At 47.2% G+C, this 12,262-nt stretch overlaps 1 protein-coding gene across 1 annotated transcript in view; it reads right to left on the reverse strand.

Moving 5' to 3' along the window:
- taf5l (TAF5-like RNA polymerase II, p300/CBP-associated factor (PCAF)-associated factor) overlaps positions 1-12,262 on the reverse strand; it is a 41,868-nt gene that overhangs the window by 26,444 nt on the left and 3,162 nt on the right. Inside the window, exons 2-3 of the mRNA XM_085981796.1 lie at positions 9,286-9,430; positions 435-539 (exon numbers count right to left, since the gene is read on the reverse strand). Of these exons, the coding sequence (XP_085837922.1) occupies positions 435-539; positions 9,286-9,427 (247 nt within the window). The 5' untranslated portion in view covers positions 9,428-9,430. The remainder of the gene's footprint in view (positions 1-434; positions 540-9,285; positions 9,431-12,262) is intronic.

Consider the following 12,262-nt stretch of genomic DNA (forward strand, 5'->3'; position numbering starts at 1 on the left):
CCTCCCCCCTCAGTAACTGAAATTTCTAAATATCTAAATGGTCTTTTAATGCCTTCAGTAAAGTGTTTACTTGAAGACCTCAGCCTCTCCCAAAAGCCTGAGCTTACACTTGATAATTTTGTCCAAATCTGTGACTGTGCCCAGAATTTTGTTTATGCAATCTTAGCATGTGTAACAGTAGTTAAGTCAGCTATACTGGTGGAATATCGCTCTTTAGCTTCTAGCACTGCTCAGTAGGTTTTCTTCAAATAATTTTGAAAAACAAGAGAACAAATTTCAAACACTCTTTTTGAGGTGAAATTTATATTATTACACACATTGTAGCTTTGTAATGTGTTCTATAAATTTCAGAAAGGATATTAAGCAGAGAGCAAGACACACACAGTGCTTGGACAATTTTATATAAACATTTTACCACTTCTATTTGAACTTACCAAAAAGGAAGATTTTCAGCCGTCCAAACTGTATCTCGTATTGATTAGGATCAGCTTGACAGGGAGCTGCAGACACCACGTTGGGAGAACCAGACTCTGCCTGAACTGTTTTTGAAAATATAAAGTGAACATGATGAGCACCAAAGACCTGGCACATGCAGTAAAACCATATCCTAGCCATTAAGTTTCCATTTCAATGTAACTGCACAGACAAGCTGAGGTCACTTATAAAAGGGACAAGCCCAATTCAACTGGTATGCAGGCAAAATGGTAATTAAATTGAAACCGTTCAGCCGAGGTGTGACAGAGGCAGTTTCATGACATTTACAGCCCAATGCTGCAGTTCTCCCAAAGCATGCTCAATTCCAGCCATCAACAGGGATTGTCTTACAACAAATGAAATACCACTGACGTATTACATATTTAACAAGCAGCACTGGTTATTGCTGCAAGTGCACTCCTGTTCAGTACATGTGATGCCCCCTTTAAACAACAGGTTTGCCTCAGACTATAGTATAAATTGGTTGTTGGAATGAGAGAAATCCTGTTGGAATGGAAGTTTCACCTACTGCCCGACAGAAACTGCCTCAGAAAAACACACGCAGATAGTTCAGACAGCATTCGGTGCCCAGGCACCATTTGGGGGTATGGTATTACTTGCCTTTATGGACTCTTGCCAACCCCTCCCCCACTACGGACATCAGGTATGGTCCTGGACACAAAAAGCTGCAAAAGAACTTGGCACTAACTGCACATATACAAAGCTTGCACACACATCTTGCTATGTCCAGTTGCGCACTGTTGCCAAATGTCCCCTGACAGCATCAATGTGCAGATTTGGCACAACAAAGATCATACATTACTGGAAGCAGTTCAACAATTTCAAACAACCTGGCATTCTACTTGCCCTGGGAACTTTTTAAATGCCATGATGCAATTTGAACTCCTGGTCTCTGGGTTATTAGACCCTTATTCCTGGGATATGGGAGACAATGGCAAGGCTGTATTTATTGCCCATCCCTAGTTGCCCCGTGGGCATTAAGAGTCAACCGCATTGTGTGGAACTGGAGTCACATGTCCGCCATTAGACCGGGGTGGCAGGTGACAGATTCCCTTCCCTGAAGAACAATAGTAAATCAGTTGGCTTTGTTAGACAACCCAGCAGTTTTCAGGGTCATTTTCTGGTGCCAGTCCACAAACAACCAGATGTGTTGAATTCATTTGCCATGCTGCAATTTGAACTCATGGCCTCTGGGTGGCCAGTCCAGTACCATAGTCACTGGGCTACCAGATCCTGCTGGGGTCCATACAAAGTAGCAACATACACATCTGGTCAAAAGCACGCAAATCTTTTTGCTATGCACTAACTCGGAGGAGTGTCGGAGTTGGAGCACACCGGTGGAAAATAACCAGATCCGAAGAGCGACGCCTCGCAGCGACAGTGGAACCAAGGAGGTGGATGCTGACAAAATATCGGTAGAGGCCACGACGACCCGCTGTAGCACGGCGGCCGGCAGCTCCTCGGCGGGAGGCTCGGAGGTCGAACCGGTAGGAGGGGAGACGGCCAGCGGACCGAGGGCGGGAAAAGCAGGCCCTGGAAGGTCGGACACCGCGGGAGGCCTGGAGGTCAGACCGGGTGGAAGGAGAGCCAGGGAGAAGCAGGCCCCGGGACGTCGGTACCACGGTGGCTGAAGATTGTCGGGCAGGAGTGCGTGAAAGGCAGAGCGAGGCGAGAGCGGACCCTATTGTGATGGCGCTGATGAAGATGGCTGCCGTCCTTGCGGGCTCCATGCGTACCAGGCAGCTAAGTGTCCTTTGCTGCTTGGTGCGCTCGGCTCGTTAAGAAAAAAGCATTTCACTGACTGGGTTTCACTTGTTGTATTTGGTTATGTGACAAATAAAATTGAAATTGAATTTTGTTTAATGATAAACCCGTTGTTATCCAGTTGCCATTTTTAACACCAATGTACATTTTGCTATGACTATTTGTTCATTAACATGGGAAGTGGATGCAGGTGGCAGAGAGACTTCTATCCCATCAGAGTGGGGTAGATTCAAACCAGATCTGAGACACATGCAACCCATAAGATCTCATGCAACATGCACTTGCACATAACAGTTCTTGCACATTCAGTTCTATCAAAACCTAAGCCTACAACATACACTTGTTTATAAAGCCCACGGGTTGAGCCCATCTCCCCAATATATAATGGTGTCCGTTATATACAGATAATAATTACAGTATTCAATATACCACCCATTCTGCAATATTATCAACATTTCTTTCATTCATCTGCTCGATTACTTCAGGACTATAGATCACTTTAAATTATACAGGTCTCCTCAAACCAACCTCATTTCAAGTATAATTCATGCCATTTAAAACCTCTGACATTGTAAACACTGCATCAAAGTCAGTATTATAAAAAGCAAGAGTTCATTCCCCTAGGAGTTGCACTGCCCAATTAGAACTACTGGCATTGATAATGACCCTGTGTTGTAGATCACGAGTTAATTAACATTTCAAAAACTCTTCCTCCTGGATCCCACGTAATTGATTTTTAGCCACGAGTCCTTTGTGAACCAACACTCTCTATAGCTGCTTAGTCACAATTTTGAAGAGCAAGTAATTTTGTGTGCCTACGATTCTACTGCTGGGATAAGAGCTGTGATTTAGTGGAACCGCAGGAAGCTGGCCTTCCAGAATTTGAAGCAGCATCTGTGTAAAAGCTGCTCGTGACATTCCTAACTGGGATATAGGTTTCTAGTTTTGTAACTTTTTACAAAAACACAATAAAATGGTTCCTGTCCCTTTTTATGCACGTTGGCAATGGTGGGGGGGAGGTGAAAGAAATTGGTAACTATATAGCACACAAGCTTCTATGTACACAAAACTAGCACATTAGCAACATAGAATAGTAAAAATCATCCACATGGAATGAGCAGCCCAACAATTGGCACTTTGCTGTATCTCCAAGTTTCAGGATTGTGACAGTGACACACCCCAACACTTTTGTTATTTGCTCGGAATTTCAGTGGCTCTCCCAAGCAGCTGTTACAACAGCTGGTGTGTGTGTGTGCTGGCCCGCAATTAGTGCACCTCCACCTCCCCCCACCACACATTCAATAAAACTGGGGCACCCAAGCCTTTCATCCTCATGGGCCACATAAGAAGTTTAAATCCATGCTCTTATTAATTCGCGTAACCCTCAAATTGCCAATAACAGATTCTAATTTAGGATATATCCACCAATTCCCTAAAAATACCAAGAACTGTAGTGTGTACAGGATGCACTGCAGCAATTCGCCAAGGCTTCTTTGACAGCACCTCCCAAGCCCACGACCAACACTACCTAGAAGGACATGGGCAACAGGTTCATGGAAACACCATCCTGACTTGGACATATATCACTGGGTCAAAATCCTGGAACTCCCTACTGTGGTAAACCACTGTTATTGTTGCTCACCGTTGTTGTTGTTGCACACTGTTGTATCTATGCATGCCTCAGCTGGCTCCGCCCCTGGCTCCACCCACACGCCCAGGTATAAAGGTGACTGCTCTGCAGCCCCCTGCCTTCTTGGAAACCAGTCAACCACGAGAGGCATGCTCTGTTCTTTGTTAATAAAAGCCTTTTATTTACTCTCCTAACTCTCCGTCTTTTATGAGTAATTGATAGCGCATCAATTTTATTAACAAAAACAAAATGTCGGCACCAAACGCTGAGCAGCAGGCGCTGCAGCAAATGATGGCACCAAACGCTGAGCAGCAGGCGCTGCTGCATGCCCTCAGACCAACATGCCTGGACCTAGACCCTCAAGAGGCGGGTTCGTCTACCAAGTTCGCACAATGGCTGCGTCGCTTCGAAGCTTACCTGGAAGCCTCAGCCGTGACACTAGATGGAAACAAACTAAAAATCCTGGCCTCCAAGTCTACACGCTCATCCAGGACGCGACTACCTACGCGGCGGCTATCGATCTGCTAAAAGGACAATACACACGCCCGGTAAATACGGTTTATGCCAGACACCGGTCCCGCAAACAGCAGTCCGGGGAATCGGTGGAGGCATTCCTACGGGCACTACAGATACTCGGCCGAGCCTGCGATTGTAAAGAGGTATCGGCCGCGACACACACGGAGGGACTTATCCGAGATGCTTTCGTTGCGGGCCTCAAGTCCGACTACTCCCGGCAGAGACTGTTGGAAGAAGGCAGTGTCCCTCACGCTCTCGCTAGACGCGGCCCACCGGAATATGGACGCATTCTCCCCTAACCGCTCCGCACCGTGGACGCCGCAACCTTGGGTCATGGGACCGCCACCCCCGGCACCAACTGCCGCAGCGATGTCCAAGGGCCCGAAATGTTACTTTTGTGGCCAGGCAAAACACCCCAGAGCACGCTGCCCGGCGAAAAACGCTACCTGCTCCGGCTGCGGGAAGAAAGGACACTACGTCAGCGCCTGCAAAGGTAAAACAGCTAACGCCAGCAGCGCCGCGTGTGAACCGTGGGGGCAGCCATCTTGTCCGCCATCTTGGACACCTCCAGCCGCGTGGGGATCGGGATCATGGGCGCAGCCATTTTGTCCGCCATCTTGGACGCCTCCAACTCCAATCGCGGGTGACCCGGACTCAACCACCGCCTCGTCTGACGACCACACCGACTCGCTCGACCATACGCTGGCCTCCGTGACGCTGGACCAATCTCTCCCTCACCAACTGTCCAAGTCCATGATGGACATTACGGTAAACGGCCGCGCCACTACCTGCCTTTTCGACAGCGGGAGCACGGAGAGCTTTATCCACCCCGACACGGTGCGCAGTTACTCTCTCCCGGTCCTGCCAACGCGCCATCGGCTCTCTATGCCTTCCAAATCCCATTCAGCAGACGTCGGTAGCTACTGTGTAGTGACCCTTTCAGTAAGGGGCACAGAATACAAAAATTTTAAACTTCTTGTCCTGCCCCATCTCTGCGCTGCCGTTCTACTGGGGTTGGATTTTCAGTGCCACCTTAAAAGTGTCACATTAGCGTACGGCGGACCCCTCCCCCCACTCTCAGTCTGCAGCCAGCAGCTTTTAAATCACCCGCCGCGCACCATTTGCAGCCTCTCCACGCTTAAAGTCTCTCCCCCCCCCCCCCCGTTCGCGAACCTCACCTGCGACTGTAAGCCCATCGCTACCAAAAGCAGGTGGTACAGTGCCGGGGATAGGAGCTTCATTAAATCCGAAGTAGCAAGACTCCTGAAGGAAGGGATTATTGAGGGTAGCACTAGCCCATGGCGAGCACAAGTGGTGGTAGTGAAGACTGGCGAAAAACAGCGCCTAGTTATTGACTACAGCCAGATGATCAATCGCTACACCCAGTTAGATGCATACCCACTCCCCCGCCTATCTGACATGGTCAATCAGATAGCACAATACCGAGTGTTCTCGACGATTGATCTGAAGTCGGCATACCACCAGCTCCCCATCAGGGCTGAGGGCCGCCAGTACACAGCTTTTGAAGCTGACGGTCGTCTCTACCACTTCCTCCAAGTCCCCTTCGGCGTCACCAACGGGGTTTCGGTCTTCCAAAGGGAGATGGACCGAATGGTTGACCAGAACGCGCTGCAGGCCACCTTCCCCTATCTAGACAACGTCACCATCTGTGGCCACGACCAGCAGGACCATGACGTTAACCTAGAGAAATTCCTCCGTACGGCCCAGCGGCTGAATCTAACATACAACAAGGACAAATGTATGTTTCGCACCACGCGCCTCGCCATTCTTGGCTGCGTAGTGGAGAACGGAGTCATCGACCCCGACAGAATGTGCCCCCTTATGGAGCTCCCCCTCCCCCACTGCCAAAAAGCACTGAAGAGATGCCTAGGGTTTTTCTCTTACTATGCTCAGTGGGTGCCCAACTATGCGGACAAAGCCAGACCCCTCATCAAGTCCACCTCCTTCCCCCTGACAGCAGAGGCATGTGCAGCCTTCACTCTCATAAAAAGAGATATTGCGAAGGCCACAATGCACGCAGTGGATGAGTCCATCCCTTTCCAAGTGGAGAGCGACGCATCCGACTTCGCCCTAGCTGCAACCCTTAACCAGGCGGGAAGACCCGTGGCCTTTTTCTCAAGGACCCTCCAGGGCCCCGAGATTCGACGCTCCTCTGTCGAAAAGGAGGCCCAGGCCATTGTGGAAGCGGTGCGACATTGGAGGCATTACCTGGCCGGAAAACGATTCACCCTGCTAACTGACCAGCGTTCAGTGGCTTTTATGTTTAATAATAAGCAGAGGGGCAAAATCATGAACGACAAGATCTTGAGGTGGAGAATTGAACTCTCCACCTACAATTACGATATCTTGTACCGGCCCGGGAAACTCAATGAGCCCCCAGATGCCCTATCACGTGGTACATGCGCCAACGCGCATGTCGATAGACTGCAGACCCTCCACAATGACCTCTGCCACCCGGGGGTCACCAGGTTCTTCCATTTCATCAAATCCCGTAACCTGCCCTACTCCATCGAGGAGGTCAGGACCATGACCAGGAACTGCCAAATCTGTGCCGAGTGCAAACCGCAATTTTATAGGCCAGACAGAGCAAGCCTGATCAAGGCCACTCGCCCCTTCGAGCGCCTGAGCGTCGATTTTAAAGGGCCCCTCCCCTCCTCTGACCGCAACGTGTACTTCCTCAACATAATTGATGAGTACTCCCGTTTCCCATCCCTTGCCCAGACATGACCAGTACCACGGTCATTAAATGTCTGAATGACCTTTTCGCCTTGTTCGGCTTCCCTAGCTATATCCATAGCGACCGGGGCTCATCCTTTATGAGCGACGAACTCCGTCAGTACCTGCTCACGAGAGGTATTGCTACAAGCAGAACCACCAGCTACAACCCCCGGGGGAACGGCCAGGTGGAAAGAGAGAACGCGACGGTTTGGAAGGCCGTCCTCTTAAACTTAAAATCTAAGGGCCTTCCGACCTCTCGCTGGCAGGAGGTCCTCCCTGCGGCGCTCCACTCCATTCGGTCACTGCTTTGTACGGCCACCAATGCCACCCCCCATGAAAAAATGTTCACTTTCCCCAGGAAGTCCACATTGGGGACCTCGCTACCGACATGGCTGACGTCTCCAGGACCCGTCCTACTGCGGAAGCACGCGAGGTCCCATAAAACGGACCCCCTGGTCGAGAGGGTGAGCCTCCTCCACGCCAACCCCCAGTATGCTTACGTGGCGTACCCGGACGGGCGGGAAGACACAGTCTCCATACGAGACCTTGCACCTTCGGGTGCCCCTGAAACACTACCATTGCCATCCACTACTACCCACAACCCAACCCCTGTAGACGGCATGTCGCAGCCCCAGGACCCGTCATTGACCACCCAACCACTCAATGAGACGCCAGATTCAACGTTGGATGCTGCACCATCACCGCCGCCACCACGACGATCAGGACGGCATACAAGGCCACCTGATAGACTTACTTACACGAACCTTTAGTACACTTCACCCCGCCGGACTCAAATTTAAACAAGGGGTGAATGTGGTAAACCACTGTTATTGTTGCTCACCGTTGTTGTTGTTGCACACTGTTGTATCTATGCATGCCTCAGCTGGCTCCACCCACACACCCAGGTATAAAAGGTGACTGCTCTGCAGCCCCCTGCCTTCTTGGAAACCAGTCAACCACGAGAGGCATGCTCTGTTCTTTGTTAATAAAAGCCTTTTAGTTACTCTCCTAACTCTCCGTCTTTTATGAGTAATTGATAGCGCATCACCTACCAAACAGCATTGTGGGAGCACCTTCACCAGATGAACTGCAGTGGTTCAAGTATGTCCACCACCACCTTCTCCAGGACAATTAGGGATTGGGCAATAAATATCAGCCTTGCCAGCAACCCCCATATCCAGAGAATAAATTTTTTTTAAAAACCAAGAGATTCTAATTTAGGATATATATATACACCAATTCTCGAATACTAAGAATGCAAATAGGACAGTTACCTGGGCTTCATCGGCTGCAATTGGTCAATCCTGCCTGCTGTAAAACATTCTGCCTGCTCCAACAGCTCATAGTTTAGAGCACTGTTTAAAACTCAGTGGAGCAGCAAGGTGAAACCTACATTCTAGGCCTTCTTGCTTAAGTTTTATAACTTAAAAAAAATTGAACAGCTGCAAACAAGTGCCTTTGTTTACACAGGACAATTGAAGAATTTGAACTGGTGACTTTTTTTTGTGTTTTTACTACTTTGCTGATGTGAAAAATAAAATTGAAGTGAAAGGGAATGGAATTTATCTGAATTTTTACCCTGTTAATTCAGCCACTGGGATTTGACTCCAAATTGGTGGGTTGAAAGTCATCTTTCACTGCCTAAGTGAGTTCACAGCACAAACCTGTGTGCAATTCATTATGCATCAGTAAATGTACTGGCAAGCTCTCTTACTAACAACCCGAATGACCCTCATAACTCTTCTCTTACGCCTCCATGTCCGTTCCCTCACTGAAAGATCTAGGGATGCTTTACTATCTTAAAGGTGCAGTAGAAATGTCAATTGTTATTGAGTGGAGGCATAAGGATGGCTGGTGCAGGAATTGGAATGTCACACTGTTGCAGTGGGGGGGGGGGGGGGGGGGTAGTAAGGTTTGCTGCCAAGGAAAAGTATTGCATTACATAGAATTTACAGCACAGAAACAGGCCATTCGGCCCAACCGGTCTATACGCCACATGAGCCCCTTCCCACTCTATTTACGTCATCTTACCCTATCAACAAGGAGCTTTACTCTTGGTCTGACTATGCCCGATGTTGACACCTACAGCCCAAAATAGGTTCAATAATTCATGTTGTTGCTCGATTTTATCTTAGATGTACCTGTTAAGTTGGTTGCCATTTCTTCTGCAGTCTGAGAAAACTTGGGTCCTTGCTTCAGGGCTCCATCGGAGTCTACATATTGTCTCCTTCGGAGGTAGTGAGCCACTGCAGCCTGAATCTGTTCTGTGCGAACTCGCTTCATGGTCTAAATGTTAAAACAAAACAAAATCAAAATGAAGCACAGTATCATTTATATGACAGTTATGCTCTCTAGGCTATTGATAACTTGATATACCTATCAATTCATCCAATGAAAAGCGACGAGTTAAGAAAGTAACTATAGGTTTTTATTGGCTAAATAACAGAGCCCACCCTCGTGGGTGATCGGATACAACAAGGAGGAATGCCAGCCAGTCGACTACCTTTATACCTGGGCAGGTAGGTGGAGTCATGGGCGGAGTCAGCAGTGGTCAGCCCAGGTATAGCAGCGTGACAAGAGGCGACCTCGTATAGTGATACAACAGTGTGAACAGTGATAACCATAGAGTAACGATATAACAGTGATAACTATAGTGTAACAATAGTGAACGATAAAAGTGGTTTACCACATAACTCAGCACATCTTCCATAACATTGTTGCAGTTTGTAGCATGTAACTGTGTTGCTATCGAATGGGTAGAATTTCTACGTTAAAAAAAAGCGCAACACTTGTGCCAATAACAACTACTTGACATGGCCAGTGCTACACCAAGTTTCTAAAGTGGAAAGTACTCCATTCTCCAGCACCATCCCTCACTTTGATAGACACAAATTCTTTCCCCCTCCAGAAGAAAAAGAACAAAATACCTTTTATATGCCACATTCAAACAGCACCCAAAATATTTCCAGCAATACACGTGTGTTCATAGAATGATACAACATAGAAGGTTATTCGGCCCATCGTGCCAGCTGTTTGAAAGAGCGATCCAATTAGTCCCACTCCTCGCTCTTTCCCCATAGCCCTGCAAATTTGCCCCCTTCAAGTATTTATCCAATTCCCTTTTGAAAGTTATTATTAAATCTGCTTCCATCACCGTTTCAGGCAGTGCATTCCAGATCATCATAACTCGCTGCATACATTTTTTCCTTTATGTTACCTCTGGTTCTTTTACCAATCCACCTTAAATCTGTGCCCTCTGGTTACTGACCTTTCTGCCATTGGAAACAGTTTCTCCTTATATTCTATCAAAACCATTTTGAACACCTCTATCAAATCTCCTCTTAACCTTCTCTGATCCAAGGAGAACAACCCCAGCTTCTCCAGTCTCTCCAGAAACTGACATCCAATGTCCCTGGTACCAGTCTGGTAAATCTCCTCTGCACCCTCTGAGGCCTTGACATCCTTCCTATAGTGTGGTGCCCAGAATTGGACAATACTCCAGCTGGGGCCTAACCAGTGTTTTATAAAGGTTTAGCATAACTTCCTTACTTCTGTACTCTAAGCCTCTGTTTATGAAGTCAAGGATCCCCCAGGTCTCTCTGTTCCTACACCCCATTTAAAATTGTACCATTTAGTTCATATTGCCTCTCATTCTTCCTACTAAAATGAATCACTTCACACTTCTCTGCGTTAAATTTAATCTACCATGTGTCTGCCCATGTCACCAGTCTATGTCCTCCTGAAGTCTGTTGCTGTCCCTCTCACTGTTTACTACATTTCCGAGTTTCGTGTCATCCGCAAACTTTGAAATTATGCCCGGTATAGGCAAGTCCAGGTCATTAATACATATCAAAAAGAGCAGTGGTCGTAATACCAACCCCTGGGGGACACCACTGCACACTTCCCTCCAGTCTGTAAAACAACCATTCACCACTACTCTGCTTTCTGTCCCTTAGCCAATTTTGTATCCACGCAGCCACTGTCCCTTTAATCCCATGGACTTCAATTTTGCTAACAAGTCTATTACGTGGTACGTTATCAAACACCTTTTGAAAGTCCACATACACAACATCAACACCACCCTCATCAACCCTCTCTGTTACATCAAAGAGTTCAATCAAGTTAGTCAAACACGATTTGCCTTTAACAAATCCGTGCTGGCTTTGATTTATTAACCCATATTTTTCCAAGTGCTTATTCATTTTTTCCCGGTTTAATGTCTCCAAAAGTTTTCCCACCACCGACATTAGGCTGACTGGTCTGTAGTTTCCGGGTTTACCCGCTCCCCTTTTTTGAACAGGGGTGTAACATCTGCAATCCTCTAGCACCACTCCCATGTCCAAGGAAGATTGTGGCCAGAGCCTCTGCAATTTCCACCCTTACTTCCCACAGCAGCCTAGGATGCATCCCATCTGGACAGGTGATTTTTCTACTTTGAGTGTTGCCAACTTTTTAAGTACATCCTCTTTATCCTATCCAATTTTTCTACTACCTCCTCTTTTACTGCGACATTGACAGCATCCTCTTCTTCAGTGAAGACGGATGCAAAGTACTCATTCAGTTGCACTGTGGTGTCCACTTGTATAAATGTTAGGAGACACCATAACACAGGCTGTAGCTCTTAAAATAGCCCTGGAAAATGCAGTTTATGTGATTTCATCTGTACATGATTAATAATAAAACTAGTAATTTCAATTAGGTGAGGTGGGAATACAGTGTTATAACTAAACAAATCAACATACCTTGCTTTAAACAGAATGTTTAAAGAGATGCAAGGAGGCACATAATGAGAGAGAAAGTGGGAGCGTATGCAAGAGCAAGGGAGGAAGAAAACATATAACTGCTCATAAGTTATAAGGTCATTCAACCAAGTGACTGACATTACAAATCATAGCACCAACATTTAAGCAGTTTGCTATCTTTTAACTCACTGAGCTTATGAATATATTAGAATTCTTTTTCCATCTTCTCATACAATAGCTTTGTTGAGCACAATACTGGTAGCACTGCATAGCTAAAACACAGTACTAATATCCTACTAACACAAACGTCAGTTCGCAGTGGCTACAGAACCCAAATTCTGATGTAAAGTTAAAATTACTGGTGAAAAACCGTGAA

Source organism: Somniosus microcephalus, chromosome 3, assembly GCF_052327205.1.
Source record: "Somniosus microcephalus isolate GS21.2 chromosome 3, FLI_Smic_1.0, whole genome shotgun sequence".
Taxonomy (NCBI): Eukaryota; Metazoa; Chordata; class Chondrichthyes; order Squaliformes; family Somniosidae; genus Somniosus; species Somniosus microcephalus.